The 22,920-nt window shown below is 43.3% G+C and overlaps 1 protein-coding gene across 4 annotated transcripts in view; it reads left to right on the plus strand.

Moving 5' to 3' along the window:
- SMYD3 (SET and MYND domain containing 3) overlaps positions 1-22,920 on the plus strand; it is a 680,781-nt gene that overhangs the window by 512,347 nt on the left and 145,514 nt on the right. For all 4 annotated transcript variants that reach the window (XM_078077883.1, XM_078077886.1, XM_078077884.1 and 1 more), the window contains 2 exons: positions 17,476-17,543; positions 19,622-19,724. In XM_078077883.1, the coding sequence (XP_077934009.1) occupies positions 17,476-17,543; positions 19,622-19,724 (171 nt within the window). The remainder of the gene's footprint in view (positions 1-17,475; positions 17,544-19,621; positions 19,725-22,920) is intronic.

Genomic DNA, 22,920 nt, shown 5'->3' on the forward strand with positions numbered 1-22,920 from the left:
TAAAGATTTTATTTATTTATTTGAGAGAGAGAGAGCAGGGGCAGGAGCAGAGGGAGAGGGATAAGCAGACTCCCCACTGAGCGCAGAGCCCAAGGACACAGGGCTTGATCCCACAACCCTGAGATCATGACCTGAGCTAAAATCAAGAATCGGACACTTAACTGACTGAGCCACCCAGGCGCCCCCTAAACACATTTTAATCTCACATGGTGTTAAACTTCTGGGTTTCATTTGTGATATATAATACTGTGGTTGAAGAACAGGCAGCAGACTAATCACAGGATGCACTTTGGAAAGTATAACCAATTTTTCTTATTGTTGCTGTTTGTTAATTTGAATGCTACATATAAGCTAGTTACCTTGAGATGTGCTTTTCCCTACCTCCTCTCTTCAGAGTAACAGCCTGAAAAATATTTTTAGTTAATTTAAAGATTTTGTATAGCTGGAGTCCAGTAGATCAACATGCAGACATGTTTCCCAATGTAATAAATAAATTTAAGTATGGAAGAAAAAAAAGAGTATCGTCTTGCCTTATTTCTTTCTCCTGAATACACGGATAATAGTTGATATTATGACCAAAGAGGTCTAGCTATCTTGAATTCCTCTTTGGGGACATATCAACACTTTTACCCAAAGGTATTTATTTTTATCACTTTCTGGGATATTTTGGGGATTTCATGATTACATGCCTATCAAGTTCCTTTGTTTTAGATTCTTAGAGCCTCCTGTTCAGCCTCTAATTGCTGCCTACTCTAGCTGATGACTACCTTTCTGTTTGGAATCTAGTGCCTTCCTAAAACTAAAGATACTTAGACTTCACCTCGAGTAGATTTGCACTACCCCCTGAATAAGGAAGGGCGGCCAACTTCTCTTGGGACAGGACACTGTATATGCCCTTGAGGAGGCATATACTCCTTGGGGAGTTGAGGCTCATCGTTTTAGGAGGTGTTTTTATGACTCTCTGCTGCAGTGTGTACCCAGGGCAATATCTACTTTAGCTTAGCAAGAACCTGGAGCGTCTACACTAGCCTACAAAACATATTGTTGGCATATGTTGACTTTCAGTGTTTCTTTTGCATAGAATGCCAGCCATGCTGGGAGCAGGGGGGTTACCTTTCCTTAGTCTTTCACAGGAGACTCTGAGAGGCGAGTATCACAGTCTTCTCAAATTAATTTGATTAGAGCACTGGTTAACAACGATGCCCATCATCCAGTATTCTCCCCGTTTACCAATAACCTGCTGCTGCTTTCATTTGCTCCGGAAAATCAGCTTTCTGATTCACGGGCTGAATTAGATTAGGAGGCAGCCATATAAAATCATGAGTTTACCTTTTTTTTTTTTTTTTTTCAATTCTTGTCGATCTTCTCTTTTTCATCATGACAATCCAAATAGATACTGACCATCAGGAATTCTCTTTCCTGGGAGTCTTTGTAACTTTTTTGTTGTCGACTCATTCATTGTTCTCTTAATCCTCCCTTCTTTTCATGCGTTGTTTCCTTCAGTTTCATTTTTCCCTATTTCCCAAAGCGATCCTTGCATTTCAGCTCTTTGGGCTTACCTTTTACAGATAATGCTTTGATTTATATTTTTTCTCCTCCAAATAAGCTTTACCATAATCATCTTCACTTAGGAGTATTTCTGTTATTTTCTTTAAAACCAACATTTCTTTAACCACCATTGATAATTTACTAAATTTTTTTTCAGAAACAGCAGATTAATTCTTGTTTGGGCTGTTAGGCCATTCATTGTCTCTGAATTCAAAGTTGGAAACCTCACATATGCAAATTCAGTTATGCTTGCTGTAATTATCAAACCCTGATTCCTTCAGCGAATATGTTGTGTTTTGCATTTAGATGTTGGGGGAAAATGAGGAGCATGTGCAAAATAAGGCTGGAGGGAAAGAAAGAATCATTTGGAATTTTATTTTTTTTTATTTAAAGTAACTAATTAAATCTGCATATTACCCAGGAAAAGGAAAACCCGATTCTTTTATTTGTGATAGTGAGCGGCAGGAGAACTGTTGAATCTCACAAATTAAGAAGTTTGAGTGTCTTCTTCAAGGGGCAATTCTGAGAGTAATTGTTATAAAGGACAGTGTAGAGAAGTGGGGGGTTTTAATGGCCAGACCACAAGCAGCATAATCTGACTTTTATTTATTTAGTTAAAGATATTTATCCATTTTAGAGAGAGAGAGAGCACTAGCAGAGGGAGGGGCAGAGGGAGAGAAGCAGACTCCCTGCCGAGTATGAGAGCCTGATGTGGAGCTTGATCTCATGACCCTGGGATCATGACCTGAGCTGAAACCTAGAGTCGGACGCTTAACCAACTGAGCTACCCAGGTGCCCCCTTCTGACTTTTAATAGTTATGATTTATCTATCATCATGAAAAAATATTTTTAAAAACATCTGAAGAGTGTTTTTTGCATCATGGGAAAATGACCACTGAGTGGACAGTTCACTGTCAGATCTTTGTATAGTCAAGGAATGCAGCGGGCTCTTGGCCACCAAGGACCCTGGCTTGGTGTTTTAGGGGAGTACCCACCCACTCCTTGGCATTGCAGGTAATAAGTGGGATGCAGAAACCCTGTGCCCCATTTTGGTTTAGTTCCTATATGGTTTCTGTATATGTCTTTATGTATCTTTCTTCAGTTCCTGTACATGTTAATGGTCTTGAAGGTCAGTGCTGTCAGTGAAAAATAGCCAGCTCAGATTCCAGAACATTCAGGACCTGTCTGTACGGTCTGTCAGAATGGCTTTGAAATCCATCTGCTGCTTCTCTACCCAAATTGTCCTCCAAAGTGCTTTCCTTTGGTTATTTAGAGAGAGCTGTGTGGTAGGCGGGAAAAGAAATGTGAACTTGGGTTTTAAAGCAACTGATTTAAACTCCGTTCTGGGGCGCCCGGGGGGCTCAGTCGTTAAGTGTCTGCCTTCGGCTCAGGTCATGATCCCAGGGTCCTGGGATCGAGCCCCGCATCGGGCTCCCTGCTCCGCGGGAAGCCTGCTTCTCCCCCTCCCACTCCCCCTGCTTGTGTTCCCTCTCTCGCTGTGTTTCTGTCAAATAAATAAATAAAATCTTTCTAAAAAAAAATAAATAAACTCTGTTCCAAGGGAAATTGCCCTGCTAAATCAGTATTGAAAGAAGATGCTGGGAACCCGTGTGCATTGAGTCACCTCCAGAGTATGGCCAAATTTGGCCAGACCGTTAACTTGGCACAAGCAATGTAACTCTAGATCAAGGTTGTATTTGGGGTTTTGAGTGACTTATGATAGTCTGTTTTATGAGAACTGACTCAGAGGATGCTGCAAAGAACCGGAAGTGGTGGTGCATGAGTTTGGGTGATGCTAAGAGTGGAGGACAGCAAGCCAGTCCGTTCGGTGGAGAAGCCCTGAGAGACGGAGGGGTGGCCAGAACCTCAGGGCCTGATGTGGCTGAGGTGACGCAAACGTCCTGTTCTCACACATCAGTTATGCAGAGCATGACTTCCGTTCTGCCAAAACCTGGAGGTATACACAGTGATGTGGTATTTCATTAATTCCAAACCGTATATTTTTTCACAATTTTATATTCCTGGAACTGGAATCCATTTCATAACAGCTAACTTGACGTAGTTTGCTTATGCTTTTTCTTAGTAGATCGCAATAAAATGGTGCATCTGACTCTTCATCGAGTTTGTCTTACAGTTGATGAATTTTGGTAATAATAACGACCTCATTACTACTTACAAAGCTCTCTATGTGCCAGGAGCCCTTCCCAGGCCTGCATGCATTATTATCTCATTTAATTCTCACAGTTTTTCTGCTTTACAGCTTTCTGGTAAATTCTAGTTCTTTATTTCTGGGTTCTTATTAATCAAAATTAATTGGCCAATAATACGGAAATGCAGACACATAATTTAACACATTGCACCCCACATAAAAATACTAATTCCTGGATGTTTTTAAATTTGATCAAGTGGGGGCACTTGGGTGGCTTATTTGATTCAGTGTCTGCCTTCAGCTCAGGTCATAATCCCAGGATCCTGGGATCGAGTCCCACGTCGGGCTCCCTGCACAGCGGGGAGCCTGCTTCTCCCTCTGCCTGCCCCTCCCCCTGCTCAGGCTCTTTCTCTCTCTCTCTCTGTCAAATAATTAAGTAAAATCTTTAAAAAAAAAAAAAAAAGCGTGATCAGGTGAGAAGGCGAAAGGCACTCCTGAAAGAGAAAACCATCACATTTACTTTGAGGGGTGATGGGAAGAGGGCCAGAGTGGGAGGGGAAGGTTCTCTGCAATTCTCTCTGTTAGCTCCGTGTGTGATCACCTGCAAATACTGTGACATTCGCACAACAGAGTGTCAGAGTTTCATTTGCTCTTTCTTTCTGTAGCCATTTGCTCTTTTGTAGCTGATTTATCTTTCCGGCCTGCCGCAGGGAGAGAATATCCCTTTCTTTGTGGCACTAATTTGGTAATGGTGGCTGGCTGCAGTCAGACAGTGGGAGAGTGGAAAATTCAAAGGCCATCCATTTTCCTTTACATCTCCCAGCTGGTCTTCGGTAATCCCCAGCAATCTTTCCTGCCGATGATCAGAGTGTGGGGAGGCCTGCGTGCCTCCCAGGGCCGTGGACAGGCAGCAGACTCATGTGCTTCTGAATTGATCTGACAGATTCGAGTACCGCCCTGCGTTATTGCAACTTGGTTCTTGACAGGGTGACTTACAAAGAAATATGGCCAATAGTCAGGAAAATTATCTTGGCTGAGAAAGGCTAAAATTTATCAGAATTAGAGAAAAATGTGACGTGTTTTTAGTTTTCTTATTTCACTAGGCAAACTGGTTGAGAGGACTGGATTTTCCTCCCTCCTTCCTAGTGCCTAGACTGTGCCTGTTGTATAAAATAGGCCCTTAATGAATGAGTGAATAAACCTCTATTTCTGAGGGCAGGGGTACAGGACAGCACTGTTCCAGATCTTTCTTGGCACTTAACCCCTTCCCCCCCAGCCTGTCTTATGTATAATTCCTTCAGGGCTGAGTTTTCTGCTGGGAAGGTTACTTTGACAAACTAAATCTTGCTGATGCGTGAGAGCAGGTGAGTATCTAGCCTCAGAATGGTGTATTGATTTCCCTTAGCCTTCCTTTCCTCATCCTTAAAATGAAGACACTGTTCTAAGAGCTCCCAGGGCTGGAGCTCCTGGGAGACTGCAAACCAGAAGTGCTTTGAGATGGGGCACCGTGGGGGCGCCCGTGCTCCTCCCTCAGGCAGGACGGGTGCGCCTCAGTGAGGCTTTGCCTGGTTGGAAACAGTGGGTTCATTGGTGTGACGTTCAGGTGGCCTCAGCAGGTGGTGGAGGAAAGGTCTGAGGGCCGCTGGGTCCCAGCACCCCTGCCACCCCCCCTCCTGACAGCGCCCCTCGTCAGTGCCCCTGCCCCTGCATTCAGCCCTCTCTGTATCTCCTTTCTGGCTCTTCAGAGAAAGAATTACATCAGGGCATTTCAGGCACGACTGTCTTTAATATCACTCTGCTTTGGGGCGCCTGGGTGGCTCAGTCGGGTAAGCGGGTGCCTTTGGTTCAGGTCATGATCCCAGGTTCCTGGGATCGAGCCCCGCGTCTGACTCCCTGCTCAGCAGGGAGTCTGCTTCTTCCTCTCCCTCTGCTTGTGCTCGCTCTTTCTGTCAAATAAATAAATAAAATAAAAATATCGCTCTGCTTTTTCCTTCCTCCACCTGCAGTGAGGTAGACTAGGAACATGACACATTTTAGAGGTTTGTAAGGTTTTTTATTTTAAACCAGGGAATGCCAGGGGTATGTATTTTGTTCCACATGCCGTGGCAAAACCCCGTGTCTTGCTTCTTTTTACTTCCCAGTGTTGACTTTTGTAACATCTGCTGTTATCAGATGTCACCACCTTCCACTTTTAGAAGTGAAAGTAGTCTGTGTGAGTATGAAACTTATGCCAACTTTCTTCAATCTCAGGAAAACATTTTCCAGAATTTATAATTAATACTTTCCCATGATGTCACAGAAGGAATAAGAAGTGTGGGTGATCCTTGTGAGTCCAGGTTGAGGTACCTCCTTTCCCTGACCTGTTCCCGCTGAGCTCATGACCCCTCTGCTGGGCACTCGTGCCATGTTTGTGATTCATTGCCTAGTGCCGCCTTGTCCTCGGCTGGTCTCAGCATCACGCAGGGCGGGGTCCATGCTGACATCTCCCTGCAGCTCCAGAACCTGGTCCGTGTAGGTTGCTGAGCGAGTGCTTGTAGGAAGGAATGCAGACAGGGAGACAGAGGAAGGAGGGAAAGAGAGAAGGACAAGAAGAGATTTTTGTTGTTTTTGCATAATGACAATTGCCTTGGCTTATTAGCAATGCTATATGGAAGTCACAAAGGCTAACGTAACAAAGTCACTGGTACCGAATGTACTCACTCTGTCCACCGACATTCACTCAGCAAACATTTTTTGAGCATGCTCAGTGTGTCAGACCAGTCTGAGCCAGCGGGGGAAAGTCATGAAATAGAATTTCTACCCTCTTGGAACTCAAATATCAAGAAATGGCTGTTTCCGGGGCGCCTGGGTGGCTCAGTTGGTTAAGCGACTGCCTTCGGCTCAGGTCATGATCCTGGAGTCCCGGGATCGAGTCCCACATCGGGCTCCCTGCTCAGCAGGGAGTCTGCTTCTCCCTCTGACCCTCCTCCCTCTCATTCTCTCTGTCTCTCATTGTCTCTCTCGCAAATAAATAAAATCTTAAAAAAAAAAAAAAATTAAAAAAAAATAAAAAAAAAATAAAAAAAAAAAGAAATGGCTGTTTCCTACAGTGCAGGATGTGGGAGTAGCTTCGTGGGCAAATTTGGGAGCACGAGCCAGAGAGCCTCCCTCCCCCAGCGAGGCAGTCGGGAGGCTCCCACAGGAGCGCCGCTAAGAAGAGTTTGTTAAACTTAACTTTCAGTAGTGGACATTAAAAAAGAAAAGATACAGGGGCGCCTGGGTGGCTCAGTCGGTTAAGCAAGTGTCTGCCTTCGGCTCAGGTCATGATCTCGGGTCCTGGGATCAAGTCCCCACATCATCGGGCTCCCTGCTCAGCGGGGAGCCTGCTTCTCCTTCTCCCCCTGCATGTGCTCTCTTTTGCTCGCGCACTCTCTCTCTCAAATAAATAAAATCTTAAAAAAAAAAAAAGATATATTTAATCCATTTTTCCAGATTCCCTCCTCTCTTCATATTCTGATGAATGCTGACCCAGGGAGGGGACCTCCCTTGGAACTCTCCGGAGGTCACCACTAAAGGGGTGCAGGAGCAATATGCTGGTGCTTCATCTAGGTGCCAGTGTAGGAATCTGGTCAGGAGAGAGGCTGGGAAGAGTACCATGTATGTATTCATCGGGGTGCCAGGAGGGACAAATGATCAAGTAGAAATCCCACCGATGTGTTTTGTGTCTCTGGCTATCTGCATGAGTGGCTGGAAGGAAGCAGGGAAGGGGCACTTATGAGCTACCTCTGGAGAAACAGGGGGTGGTGGGGAATGAGGCCATGATTTGTCTTCTCTTTTCCTTCTCAGTCATCAGGGACTGGGTGTGCATGGGCAACCCCGGAAGGATTGACCCATTGAGGTGCCCTCTTGTCTCCTACAACCGCCTCCCAGAAACCACCCAGCTACTAGTCCCTAGAACACCACCCTCGGCCCCCAAGCCCATGCAGCTTGTAGATGCACCGTGTGCACTCCTCATGCTATCATGTGTGATTGTCACTCCCTGAGGTGTCAGTGTCAAGTAGGATCAGCATGACAAACCCTTGCCTGACAGAATTTCTCCTGGAAAGAATAGTCACCTCAATTTCTACAGAGAGTAACCTCGGCTCACCCTGGAATCTGTCTTTCACTGAGGATTGCATGAAGCAGTTGGTTCGGTTTTATCTTCCACATGGAACATTTTTTCTGTAGTTTGCTTTTCTCCATTAACGTGATGGAAAAACATGGCGGATCTGGGCCAAACTGTGCCGCATCCAGTTCAGCCTCCCTCAGGGGATGCCCAGCACCCAGTGTACCACATTTTGGATTTTAGCTCAAACCAAGAGACATTACAGAGCAGAAGACCACACTGCCTCGGGGTAGATTTTTGCTCCAATTACCTGGAAAGAGAATCATGAAACTAGATTATCACGTAAGAGAACATTTGTAGAGACTCAAGCTGAACAGAAGAATCCTTAAGTGTTATCTGTGGGGGAAAGTTGAGCTGGTCATGATAATACACTTTCTGGACAGGAGCAGGACTACATGAAATGTTTCCCAGAAAGCACGCTTATGGCAGAGCTATGGAAACTATAACAATATCCAGTAATAAATTATTTAAGAATATCGTCGTATTTCTGAGCCTCGGGATATGGGAGCAAAATGACACGATGGAAACCCTGTTAAGAGCTTTTACACTTTTATACATACTTGACAGACATCTGTTGCAAATGCTTTTCTCATCAGCTGAGTGATATAAGGAGGTGGAATGCCAGGGAATATCCTGAAGGGAAGAACAAAGAACAATGGACAAATTTGTGACTATCATTCCTGTTTTGCTTTCTCTTATCAAGGACAGTTGTTGAAGACATAATGGGCTATGCCGTGAGGAGAGCCCTTAGAAAAATGAAAATATGGGTGGGTTTCTGAAGACAGACCTGTTATCCAAAAGGCCTTCATTTTGTGAATCCTCATTTGATAACAATTGGTGGTTCTGCCTTGGGAACGCTCTAGAACAGGAAGCGCGATTTTAGGATTGCTATCCCTTCTCTTACGATACTGGCCTTGATATTGATTTTAGCCTTTGCAAATCATTGTTGAATATTTGGTGTGTCTAGTGTGCACTCTTTGTGACCGTAGCTGGAAATGTGACTGACACCATTGCCGTTGTGGAAACAGATAGTATTCAAACGTACAGGGTCTGGAACACATGTCCAAATGTGTTATGATATGGGATGTGGTAAAGATGTGGTTCTTAAGTTAGATTATTTTATTTTTTACTTGGTTTGTATTATAAAGTGCATTTGTAAAATCTTTAATAATATTCATATAATATAAAGACAGATTTTTAGCTTTCCCATTTAACAAGTGGTACCCATGGTTTAAGTTGCTCTAAATTAGATTATCAACATTTAAATGAATATTTTTTATAAACATTTAATTAACATTTTTTTTAATCTATCAACATACATTTAAATGAATGTTTTTGATTTGGGCGTTAGCATCATGCTTTTGAAACCTGATGCTTACCATTCTTATAATCTACTCTTTAGAAAACCAGCTAGATTAAATTTTATAATTTTCATGTTGTTTCTAAGTGATGACGTAAGAGAAAGTTTTAGGGGGCTAGGTGCAAGCGCATTTCAAATAACACACTGGAGACTTTAATAGTTTTCATGCCATCTGCTAAAAGTAAGATTACATACTAATTATATGTTCTCCTTCTAGCATTTTCTAAATACTAGAGACATCTTGAGGTGGTATGGAAGAATTTCTTCCCGATAAAAGTCATTATAATGGAGCATCTTGAGTCATATACACTTACCATTTTTATGTTCCTCCTTACCTGTTTTCCAACATCCTCGCTTGCTGTCTTTAACCAGTGGTCCCTTAGGTTTGCAAACAGAAGAGCCTGTGACAGAAACATTAGAAAACTTCCAAAGGTCAGACTCCACAAGGCTGGCTGTGGAGTAGTGCAGTGATGGGGCCGGGCACCCCAGCTCACAGCCAACTCACGAATGAAACATGGAGGCTCTCCCACTATTTCCCAGCAAAGGGAGACTATGTTGCACTAATTGTTTTATTGATCGATTTTTAAAGACTGAAATGGAAAAGATGTGTAACCATCCTTATTGTTGTAAGCCTTCTGGAATTCTGGGATTTGTGTTTTTTGTCATTATTGCTGCCTCTTCACCCCCAAGCTCACCTCCTTCCCCAACCTGGTTCCCTCCTGTTGTTCTTCTGGTTGGTGGATTATATACCTTTCATTTTCACGGCTAGGGAAAGGTTGTAAAGGAGTGACCAAAGGAGGGAGTAGGATATCAGGAAAGGCCTGGGTTGAATCATGAGAGATGGTTCAATATTTGACATGCTAATAGAAAGGGTCAGGGGTAAAATTTTAAATCTCTTGAGGTTTAGGGGCTCCTGGGTGGCTCAGTCGGTTAAGCCACTGACTCTTGGTTTCTGCTCAGGTCATGATCTCAGGGATGTGACTTCAAGCCCTGCATTGGGTTCTGTGCTCAGCGGGGAGTCTGCCTGAGATTCTCTCTCTCCCTTCCTCTACCCCTCCCCCTGCATGCTCTCTCTCTCCTCCCATCTCTCTCAAATAAATAAATCTTTAAAAAATAAATAAATCTCTTGAGGTTTATGAGAAGATTCTGAAAAAAAAATAGTTGTCTTTAATAAAATGTCATATGGCATGGAGAATAATAATAAACCCTGACTGAAATCCTTACCATGCTTCTAAAGTTAGAGAATTAATAGTGCTGGGGTAGTGGTGGAGGGGGGCAATTATTTTGTACAAAAACCTTTGCTTTGGGTTTTCATATCTGCCAACTCTCCCTACTTCCTTTCCTTCTGTGCACAGACCTTGATAAAATGAAATGCAGTAAGTTCTCTGTTGAAAATTTACCTTTAGCCTCTCTAATGAATAAACTCTTGTGTGTCACATTTTTGTGTCCTAAACATTCTACTTATGCCTTAAATAGAGAAATTATAAAGGAGATGCAGATGGTCTTTGAGGAAACTGCCTGATGTTTGTGTTTAGAAACTGAGTTCCCTTTTGTTTAAATGTTTTAAAGTTTATATCTTTTGAAATTGAAAGCATTCTTCAAGGTCGGCTAGAAGCCAGCTACGGCTACTCACACACAGACTGACTTCTTTGTAGAAGTGAGTATTGAGGGCGAGGGGGTGCTGGGGAGTGGATGGCTTCTTCTGTTACGGCGTAGAGGACTCTATGGCATAGAATGGGTTGTACGTTTTCTTACAGCAGTTCAGCTTTGCCATTAAAAGGTGATTTTCCCTTGTGTCTCATATGCCTTAATTTATCTGCTGCTACAATAAAAAGCTTCCAGTTCAGAAAATTTGAGGGAAATGTGAAATTTGAACATGTGTATAAAATAACTCTCTGAAATAATATTTGTGTTTCGGTGTGATTGCTACAGGGGATCTTTTAATCGCAGAACACAAATGTCAGGTTCTGGATGTAGAACCTGAACCAAATGATGTAAAAATTTGGTTCCTAGAATATTTATATATGATATCTATATTTTATGTATCTGTGTATTCCAGTAGAGTTAGTATGCAGTGTTAAATTAGTTATAGGTGTAAAATATAGTGATTCAACAATTGTATGCGTTACTCATCATGACAAGTGCACTCCTTAATCCCCATCACCTATTTCACCCATCCCCCCACCCACCTCCCCTCTGGTAACCATCAGTTTGTTCTCTATGTTCAGAGTTTCTTTTTTGGTTTGTCTCTTTTTTCTTTGTTCCTTTGTTTTGTTTCTTAAATTCTACATATGAGTGAAAACACATGATATCTGTCTTTCTCTGACTGACTTATGTCACCTACCATTATTTCTCTAGATCCATCCATGTTGTTGTAAATGTCAAGATTTCATTCTTTTTAATGACTGAGTAATATTCCACTGTAAATACATACCAAAGCTGCTTTATCCATTCATCAATTGATGAATACTTGGGTTGTTTCCATAATTTGGTTATTGTAAATAATGCTGCAATAAACATAGGGGTGCATGTATGTTTTTGAATTAGTGCTTTCATATTTTATGGGTAAATTCCTAGCAGAGGAATTACTGGATCATGTGGTAATTGTAGTTTTAATTTTTTTGAGGAAACTCCGTATTTTTTGGAGCAAACTTTTCCACAGTGGCTGCACCAGTTTGCATTCACACAGACAGTCTCTGAGGGTTCCTTTTTCTCCACATCCTCACCAACACCTGTTATTTCTTGTGTTTTTGATTTTAGCCATTCTGACTGGTGTGAGGTGATATCTCATTTGCATTTCCTTGATGTTGAGCTAATGTTGAACATCTTTTCATGTGTCTCTTGGCCATCTGCATGTTTTCTTTGGAGAAATGTCTATTCATGTTTTCTGCTCATTTTTTAATTGGATTATTTGGTTTTGGGGTATTGAGTTGTATCAGTTCTTTGTATATTTTGGACACTAACTCTTTATCAGATATGTCATTTGCAAATATCTTCTCCCATTCTGTAGGCTGCCTTTTAGTTTTGCTATTTGTTTCCTTTGCTGTGCAGAAGCTTTTTTTATTTTGATGTAGTCCCTATAGTTTATTGTTGCTTTTATTTCTCATGCCTGAGGAGACATATCTAGAAAAATGTTGCTATAGCCAATGTCAGAAATTACTTCCTGTGCACTCTTCTAGGATTTTTGTGGTTTCAGGTCTCACGTTAGATCTGTAATCCATTTTGAATTTATATTTTTGTATGGTGTAAGAAAGTGATCCAGTTTCATTCTTTTGCATGTAGCTGTTCAGTTTTTCCAGCACCATTTGTTGAAGAGACTGTTTTCCCCAGTGTATAGTCTTGCCTCCTTTGATAAAGATTAATTGACCATATAATTGTGGGTTTATTTCTGGGCTCTCTATTCTGTCCTATTGATCTATGTGTCTGTGCACCTGTGCGGTACTGTTTTGATTACTACAGCTTTGTAGAATAACTTGAAATCTGGGATTGTGGGTTGTGATGCCCCCAGTTTTAGTCTTCTTTTTCATGATTGCTTTGGTTATTTGGGTTTTCTGTGGTTCCGTATAAATTTTAGGATTATTTGTTCTGGTTCTCTGAAAAATGCTGTTGGTAGTTTGATAAGGATTGCATTAAATCTGTAGATTGCTTTGGGTAGTATGGACATTTTAACAATATTTGTTCTTCGAGTCAATGAGCATGAAATAGCTTTCTGTTTGTGTTGTCTTCAGTTTCTTTCATCAGTGTTGTATAGTTTTCAGAGTACAGGTCTTTCACCTTTTTGGTTAAGTTTATTCCTAGGCATTTTATTCTTTTTGGTGCAATTGTAAACGTGATTGTTTTCCAAATTTCCCTTTCTCCTTCTTCCTTGCTAGGGTATAGAAATGTAATGGATTTCTCTATATTGGTTTTGTATCTTGCAACCTTTCTGAATTCATTTATCAGTTCTGGTAGTTTTTTGGTGAAATCTTTAGGGTTTTCTAAAAATAGTATTATGTCATCTGTAAATAGTGAAAGTTCTATTTCTTCTTTACCAATTTTGATGCCTTTTGTTTCTTTTTCTTGTCTGACTGCTGTGTCTAGGACCTCTAGTATTATGTCAAATAAGAGGGGTGAGAGTAGAAATCCTTATCTTGTTCCTGATCTTATGGGAAAAGCTCTCAGTTTTCACCATTGAGTATGATGTTAGCTGTGTGTTTTTTATACATGGCTTTTATTATGTTGAGGTATTTCCCCTCTAAACCTACTTTGCTAAGGATTTTTATCATGTTTCATAGAATATTTAAAATTTTACTTACTTGCTTTTTACAAAATAGAGAGGTTCAACAATCACTTGTACCAACTCAGTGGAGTTTTACTATCTAGAAAAGCTACAGTGTTATAAAGGCTTTTGATTACCTCAAAAGAAATATTGTAAGAATACACATAACCATATTTGATAATTATAAAATAATTTAAATGTATGTTTTAATTTTATGTTATGGGAAATATTTTAAAGTAATACTCCATAATACTCCAGTTTAATTTTTAGAAAGAATTTTTTAACTTGTTTTTTTAATTGAAATAATCCCATTAATATATTAGCTTTTCTAAAGGCATCTGTGTGAAGTATTCATTCATTAATTGTTTAAACTGTGCACTTTTTTAAGAAAACTGTTTATACAAAGAAATACTTTGAAAAGTGTCTAAACTTTTATTTCTGGGCTTTATTTCCATTCTTTTATTTCTTGGTATAAAGAGAAATTCCTTTCAGATTTTCACTTGAGCACATATGGATATACTAGTGAGTGAAACCAGTATTTTTAATAAAAGTGGGAGTAGGCAAAAGTTAAACTGTTTTAGCTCAAGAAACCTGGCACACAACGCCTCTCAGAATAATATGAAAGAGGAACTTGTCTGGTTGGCTCAGTAGGACTTTAAAACATCCTACCTATATTGTGGAGTAGGGCAGAATGAGAATAGCAGAGAGGTACCAGTGAAAATAGGAAAAGGAAAAGAAGGGAGGAAAGTTAACAAAGGAAAAGATGCCAGAAAAGCAGGAGGGAAGGCAAGGGATGTGGGGACTATTGCCCATTCATTCATTCCTTCATTTTGCACAAATTTATTTTGTGCCTCATGTATCAGGACCCTGGCATTTATTTGAGGGGTGGGGAATGTGGGGACGGGGCAGAGGGAGAAGGAAAGAGAGAATCCCAAGCAGACTCCCCACCCAGCATGGAGCCTATTGCAGGGCTCAATCTCATGACCCTGAGATCACGACCTGAGCTGAAATCAAGAGTAGGTCACTTAACTGACTGAGCCACCCGGGCGCCCCAGGCCTCTGGCATTTTAAGCAGAGGATCAAACAAGCCCTTGGTCTCTTCTGAGGCCTAAGCCTGTTGTCCCATCCATTGGACTAATGGAAAAGAGCTTGAAACAAAAGATGAGCCAGAGTGGAGAGCGAGAATGGACAAAGAGATCCAGCAGGGATATCAACAGATTGGATGCCAAAGGACAAGAGAGATGGAAGATGAACTTCTCCTTACTCCTTGGTAGAGTATGGAACCATATCTGGTCTCTCCTCTTCCACACCTACAGGATACCTGTGACTTACTTCTGGTGTCTTCTCTGACCCTGTCCTAGAGAGTACCCCCCTGGGGACACTGAGGACCACACCCACACAACCATCCATCTCCCAGAAAAACCTATATTAGTGTCTTTCACGCAAGGAACCACCATCACTGCCCTCTGAGTATTTTACACAGGAGTTGTGTTTGGTGTCAAGTAAATGGGTAAATAATGAACCAGGATGAAAAATGCTGCTAACAAGATGAGTAAATCAGCTAGGTCTGAGGGATCCAGGAAAGTTTCCTGGAGGAAGTTGACATTTCCCCTCGTTAGCTCTTTTTTCTTTCTTTTAAAAAATCCTGTCAGAATAAACCAATTCTGGAAAAGCCTTTATTTCGCTTCACAGTGGAGAAACAAAATGTTTACATTTTGGTTTAATTCAAAAGTTAACAGAGGGGCGCCTGGGTGGCTCAGTCTTTAAGTGTCTGCCTTCAGCTCAGGTCATGATCCCAGGGTCCTGGGATCGAGCCCTGCATCGGGCTCCCTGCTCCGCGGGAAGCCTGCTTCTCCCTCTCCCACTCCCCCTGCTTGTGTTCCCTCTCTCGCTGTCTCTCTCTCAAATAAATAAATAAAATCTTTAAAAAAAAAAAAGTTAACGGATTAGATGGGTTAGATCCAGTGTTTCATTGGTGGCTTAATGTTGGTAAAGTCCTGATTACACTTTAAAAATACATGTTAAAGTTTCTATTCCCCACCCCCAAATTCATACCCATTTAAAAATGTGTAAAGTTTCTAAAAGAAAACACAGGATCTTTTGTCCTGCATTTCCACCATCCATTTTATACATAAATATGTGTAGGCAGTACACTGTTGCGACTTAATATGAAACACATGCCCTTAGAGCAATTTAACTAGTGTGTTTAAAATACACCAACTTATTTCCTGATTTGAAACTGCAGTTTTATCAGACTTTTAGAGGAAATGCTAAATCATGATAGGTTGCATTAGATTTCATAGAAGAGCTCTTTAGAGCAGTGGAGGAGTCTCAAAGGACTGAGCGCTTTTTCATACTTTACGTTCTTTCATATAAACCTGATTTAAAGACATTCGTTGTCGCTTGTTTTCTTTTTTTTTTTTTTTTCCTTTACAGAAACTATAACAGTAAGTCAGCATCCATTTGTGGTCCCTGGTTCATCTCAAGTCTGCGGTGGCCTCTTCTGCTTTCTTCTTGATGGGCTTTGTTCTTTCTTGTCCTAAGCGTCCGTCTCCAGCCCGTCTGCTACCCTGCACTCCAGGCGCTCCGCTCATACTTGGTCTTGGCTGGGTTGTCTAATAGGCCGTTTCAAATTTAACACGGCTGAAACAGAGCGCCTGGCCTTGCTCCCAGCTCCCTGCAACCAAACCTGCTCCTTTCCCAGTCTTGCTCCTGTTAATGAATGGCAACATTATGGAGCCGTTTGGGTCTATGCTCAAGCCTGATCCTTGACTCTCTCCATTCCCCTGGATAGTCTGTCATAAATCCTGTTGGCAGCACCACTCGCTTTTCCCCACTTTTGCCACCGACATCCAGGCCTCCAACCTCACCTAAGCTTCTCATTCCCTCTCCTTCCACCCTTGCCTTTCTATAGCCCATTCTCTACACGACGGTCAGAGTGATCCTTTCCAAACAGAAATCCGATCCATTCATGCCTTGGCTCAGAAGCAACCCCGTGGCTTTCTGTCTCATTTAGAAAACAATTTAGACATAGCTCTAAGCACCTAACGATCTAACTACCACTCTGATCTCATATTTCACCTTTCTTCTTCTCCCTTGCCCTGCTTTGCCCATACCAGCTTTCTTGCTGTTACTCTGTACCTAAGAACATTTGCACCCCAGGACCTTTGCACTTGCTCTTTCTTCTGACACAAACGTGCACCCCCCCCCCCCACACTAGAATTTAAGTTTCATGCAGGCAGGAACTTTGCTTTATTCCTTCACTGCTCATCCCAGCACCTGCCTGAGGCAGCAATGTGTGGCCAGGACTTAGGTTTTCTGATTCTAAGTCCAGTGCTCTTTTTGTGATTATGGGTGGCCTTCCACAGGTTTTGAGGTCCCTTGAACACAGTGATCACATCTTCTATTCCTTTTGGCTCACTCCCCATAGGGTATAGGACTGTGCTATCTAGTCGGTGAGGCCCTTCCATGTCCCTAGTAAATGCCATGGCTGGAATGAATGACTTTCTGTGCTCCTTGTGGTCCGTCAGCTCCAATCGCAGACTCTCTCGGGGTGTCCTTCCCTCTTTGTAGGAATAAAAGACAGGCTGCTGTTCCTCACGGATACACAGTGGCATTTGGAAATTGCAGGCAGTTTGAGGGGAAAAGAAAATCCAAGGTGGTAGGAGTCTAGTGCTCAATAAATAGATTATTTGTATTCTGAAACTTAATGTTGTAATGGAACTGTGTAACTTTGGAGGAGAGGATTAGATTGAAATTAACAGCCCCTGTGCTGATTTAAGGTTTTGTACAGGATGTTGCTATTTCTGCACTTAACCTGACGTTCTTAAGGAAAGTGTGTCCCAGATACCTTCTTTTGCAAATGAAAGAGCATCCCTGTTTGGCTTGGATCTTTCCAAAGCAACTATTAAAGTATTAAAACTCCTACGTTTGATTTTGAACATTTCTGTTCTCTTGCCTGCAAAGTTTCTTAGGTGACTCTGGTAATCCTGATTGTCTTCCCCTTGTTTTTACAGGTGATCTGCAATGCTTTCACCATCTGTAATGCGGAGATGCAGGAAGTTGGTGTTGGCCTATATCCGAGGTAGGGCGAATGGTATTTCATTTACTAGAAGAAACAACTGTAATTCACCCAGCTCCCCAGCCTTGTGGAAGGTGTCAGAAAGGCAATTGCCGCAGCTGGTTCAAGAGCAATGCTCGAAACCTAATGATAAATTCTAAGAAAATGGAAAATGTTACGTTTAAAGAAAAGAATTTTATAGCCCTGTAGTATATGCTGTGGTATGAGCAAAGAAGCCCACCTCAGACCTAAATTCTTGATCTCGGGAGCCTTGGGGTAAGAATTTGGGGATCGTGGATGCTAACAAAACTTGGTTATTACCTTGGGGCATCTGGGTGTCTCAGTCGGTTAAGCGTCTGCCTTTGGCTCAGGTCATGATCTCAGGATCTTGGGATCGGGTCCTATGGGATCGAGTCCCTGGTCCGAGAGGAGTCTGCTTCTCCCTCTCCCTCTGCCCCTCACCCTGCTCATGCTCTCTCTCTCAAGTAAATAAATAAATCTAAAAAAATTGGTTATTCCCCCACCTGCCCTCATCTTTTTTTTTTTTTAAAGATTTTATTTATTTATTTGACAGAGAGATAGAGAGAGAGAACAAGTACGCAGAGAGGCAGGCAGAGGGAGAGGGAGAAGCAGGCTCCCCGCTGAGCAGGGAGCCCGATGCGGGGCTCGATCCCAGGACCCTGGGATCATGACCTGAGCTGAAGGCAGACGCTTAACCGACTGAGCCACCCAGGCGCCCCACACCTGCCCTCATCTTGTTCCCCAGCCTCCTAGGCAGAAGCACAGGAGTGTTTCACCAGACTCATGGTGTTGCACCCGTTGGGGTCATTTGGTCTTTTGGCTCAGCATACTCCAAGCTCCATTGCCCCAGACTTTCAGGGTTTGGCCTTCTGAAGTGCTCTCTTCTGCTGCTCCTGAGGTGGACCCTTTTCCCCTGAGCTTCCAGGCTGTCCCTCCATGAACACTGCAGTCACTCCTCGGTCCATTTTGTTTTCATGCTGGGAAGGTGCAAATACAAATATAGTCCTTCTTTTTTTTTTTTTTTTTTTTTAAAGATTTTATTTATTTGAGAGAGAGAATGAGAGAGAGAGAGCACATGAGAGGGGGGAGGGTCAGAGGGAGAAGCAGACTCCCTGCTGAGCAGGGAGCCCGATGCGGGACTTGATCCCGGGTCTCCAGGATCATGACCTGAGCCGAAGGCAGTCGCTTAACCAACTGAGCCACCCAGGCGCCCCCAAATATAGTCCTTCTTATCATTAGTTGTGAACCTGAGAATTCAGCTGTTTTTCTCACTTCTCACAAGTGTTGTAAATCGTGGGTCTGTTGGTCTGGGTCCTGAGAAAGATGGGTCAGAGCACAGGCTCGGAGTTAACGCCACCTCGTTCCAATTTGGTCCCACTTGCTGGTTGTGCGTACTGGGGCAAGCCGGTGACTTCCCCGTGGTCATTCCTTCATCTCTCAATGGCCCTCATGAGATTCGAATGATGTTTGAATTTGGAAAACTTGTGTAAGGGCTAAGAAAGTGCTTTCTACACAGTGAGCACTCACTTACAGTTCTTCTGAGTATTATCCAATATGGTGCAGCTTAAATTCATTCCCTTTCCCAGATGGTAAAAAGCCACCTCCATGGTATTAAAACGACTGGGCCGGGGCCCCAGGCGCTCCAGGATCTTGTCAGCAAGATGCCCTCGGCTGTCTGTGTAAGAGGGAGGACTCTCGTTATCCTTCAGGAGGCAGGCAGGTCCTGCAAAGGGGCCGCACAGACCAGAGCTGTGTGAGAAAGGCCGGTGGGGTCCTGGCTGCCGTCTAAGGAGACAGCTGTCCCCCACACTCACCCCCAGAAAGCGCTCAGAAAAGGTTTTTGTTAACACACTTCCCTAAGTAGCCTCCATCTTGGGGAGCATTTCACTTTATGCAATGTGGGCTAGTGACATTTCTGGGACTTCTCCTAGAGCCCCTCAGTCCCTGGTGCCCTGTCAACCTTACCTGTCCCCTCCGCCCCCCCCCCCCATGCTGAAGTGTCTTTTGCTGATTATATTCGTTAACTTTAGATGTTTGACTGTCTGCTGAGTGACGCTACCCTCTTTTTCTCTTTCCTCCAGTATGTCTTTGCTCAATCATAGCTGTGACCCCAATTGTTCCATTGTGTTCAACGGGCCCCACCTCTTACTGCGAGCAGTCCGGGACATCGAGGCAGGAGAGGAGGTAAGCCACCTGCTTTTCCCACTGTCTGGCCTCCTTTTCATCAGAGACCCTTCCCTGAAACCAGCTGTGCCTGAGGGACAGCTTGTCCCGATCCTTCTGCCAGGGAGAAGAGCCATAATGCGTCCACCCAGTGACCGATTTTCCCCTTAGTCCTTATCCAGGATTATAGGTGGATTGCCTTTGTAAACCACCATTTCTTTGGATCTCAGCAGGTCCTCTTGTGTGTGTGCAAGAGAGGGATATGAGCGTGTGACAGAGTGTTCATGTTCTGTGCATGTGACGGTTTGCCAGCCTTTCGTATCCCGGCCAGTGCTCATCCTTCGTGGGCAGGAGCGCAGCCTAGCTTGTGAATGGGATCCCAAGGGCTTATTACCCCCAGGGCTACTTGCCCCATTTTGCAGGTGACTCGTGTACCTTCATGACAAGAAAGCAAACAAGATTTACTCGTTCACGTGGTCATGGGGCCTTTGCAGAGCTCTCAACGTTTCTGTGCGATTGTTCAGCAAAGATGGGAAGGGCAGAGAGGCCAGGGAGTATAACCTCCTGTAGTGACTTAGCCTTGACCCCCCGGAGTTGTAACCTGCCACACTGGCCTCTTGGGAAGAAGAACCTTCTCCGAAGCGCCAGGTCTCACAAGGCAGCTGGGGATAAGCTGACCCCGGGCTCCCAAACCGGAGCCCACACAGGGTTTGCACACGTAACCACCCCGAACGTGTGCTTATAGGTATTTACACTCTTTAGAACTTAGTTTCCTTCCACCTTCCAGTTTGCTAAAGTGGATATTTATTGCAAGGAAAGCAGAGTATCATAAGCTTTGATTGCATTTATGCAGCACTCAACCAATAAAACCTAAATTCGGGGGCACCATATTTTATGTAGACAGGGATTGGGCTTCGATAAGACTCCCTCCAATCTGATTTTCAACTGAATAAGCTGTCTCCTATACAGCCACTTACTGGATTTCTGTTTTTAGGACCCCTGTGCTCAGTACACTGGGGCATCTGTCAACGAGATGGAGAATTACATTGTTTTTTATTCTAGGGCTACGTGATTGCGAGGCAGGTAAGAAAGGGGGGCGCTGTCCATTTGCAGGCGTATTAGGTGCGGGAGCTGAGGGCCCCCTGTCCCCGAAGACGAGGTCACTGCCGCTGATAGGAGGATGATTTACTAAATTAAAAAAATCAATAAGTGGAGAGGCAAACAGAAAAACTAAAAGAAACAGTCGGCATTTTCAGGAACAACAAGGAGATTTTCCTATGCCTTGTTTTCTAGGCTTGGTTGCCCGTTATTTTCATTGGTTGGTTTTCATTTAGTTGAAAAAAAGTCTTGTTTCTTGGTGCTGATTTCACTTTTTTCATGTCCTTTTCCTTCCATCTCTGGAGCAACAAGCAAATCCTTCCTCTCACTTGACACAAAATAATTGTGCTCAGCATCAGGCCCTGCAGACTCGGATACGTTCCCGCACGATACTTATCAAAGCAGCTTCCCAGCAAAGGGAGCATTCTCCCTCTAAGTCCTTTCATACCGTCTATTTGGAAGATAATTTTGTTTAATTGAAGTGTAATCAACATATGACATTCTGTAAGTTTCCAGTGTATCACACAATGATTCGATGTTTGTGTATATTGGGAAATGATCACCACAGTACGCCTAGTTAACATCCATCACCAAACATAGTTACAGACATTTTTTCTCTTGTGATGAGAACTCTTAGTGACTTTCAAATATGCTTTGCAGTATTGTTAACTATATTTGCCATGCTGTACCTTATATCCCTAGCACTGGCTTACTTTGTACCTTTTGACCGGCTTCACCCATTTTGCACCCCCCTCCCACCTCTGGCAACGACTGCTCTGTTCTCTGTGGCTATGAGCTTGATTTTTTTTTTTTTTTTTTCAGAAAATAAAATTTTCCCCACCCCATCGTGCGTCTTGGTGGGTGACATTTTGTCTGCACGGTTGTTCCCCGCCCCCCCCCCCCATTTTCCTGTGTTAACGTCACACACCCTTCCAGGTCCTTTCAAACATCATCTCTTCTATAAACCTCTTCCCGATTTCCCAGATTACAGGAAATGTCTTCCGCTTTGAGATCGCCTTTATTTTCTTTGAGGTTATTGTGGCTCTTCTGGTGACTTCTCTGTTTGCCGTAAGCATCATGAGGACGGGCCCTTGTGTCTTACTTCCGTCTCCCTTAGTACCCAGTACTTGGCCTTGCCGCCAGGAGGTATTCATGGCTCGTTGTTGACTTGACTTCCACCAAAGTGAGCTTCCATGGAGCCCAGGACTGCTTGTCCCTGAGGGAGCTGTTGGCATTCTGGATGGTCAGCGGTCCACTGCGTCCGTGAAGGCTGCGGTCCTGAGTCCCTGCTCAGTTGATGCCTGTAGCTGCCCACCCCCAACACCTGACATTCCTCCCACACATTTCAAACTGCCCCTTGGGGCAGAGGGAGAACCAGGAGGAAAGACATTTTGAGGTTGATTAAGAGGGATAGTTCCTTTTTATTGTGCAAATAGTTGCTTTGGTTCAACTGAGCAAGGAAGTAAATTTAGAAGCTCTTGGCAGTTTCAGAGGATCAGCTTTGCATCTTGGCTTTACTGCCCATCAGGGAGCCCCTAGTTCTAGCACGTGCTCCCTGGGATGTGAGTCCCGGGATACAGGCTCCATGAGGGACGGCTGCATAGTGCTTCTTAGAGAGAAGATCCGTACTCTGTATCTGTTGAGTGAGTGAATAAGGCTTGCTGCAGACAAAACCAGAGGTGGAATAGAATGTTAGAGCCATTTTTAAAACTACCACTAATCTTCAGGTGTGTCCCACGGGCCCCAGAAAGAAAGTAACATGAAAGCCAGCCATTGCCAGTTTGAGATGAGAACATTTCAGACCTCAGCCCAGGAGACTGGGAATTTGCATAGGTTCCACAGTAGAAGTCACCATGGAAATTTCCTACCCTTTGTTTCTCTGCACATGAAGCCCATCCCTTGGACCACTTTCAGACCCTTCACTTCAAACCAGCACTATCTATAACACTTTGCTACTTCAGGATTTCCACTGTAATGCTGAGTTGTTGGGTCTGTTGGTTTGGTTTGGTTTAGTTTGTTTGGTTTGCTTTTGCTTTGGGGTTTTTGTCTCCTCATCTAGTACCTCCTACAGAGAGGTTTATAGTAAGGTTTGAGGCATGGCCCCCGTGCTGGATTGCTG

This window comes from Halichoerus grypus, chromosome 7, assembly GCF_964656455.1.
Source record: "Halichoerus grypus chromosome 7, mHalGry1.hap1.1, whole genome shotgun sequence".
In the NCBI taxonomy this organism is placed as follows: Eukaryota; Metazoa; Chordata; class Mammalia; order Carnivora; family Phocidae; genus Halichoerus; species Halichoerus grypus.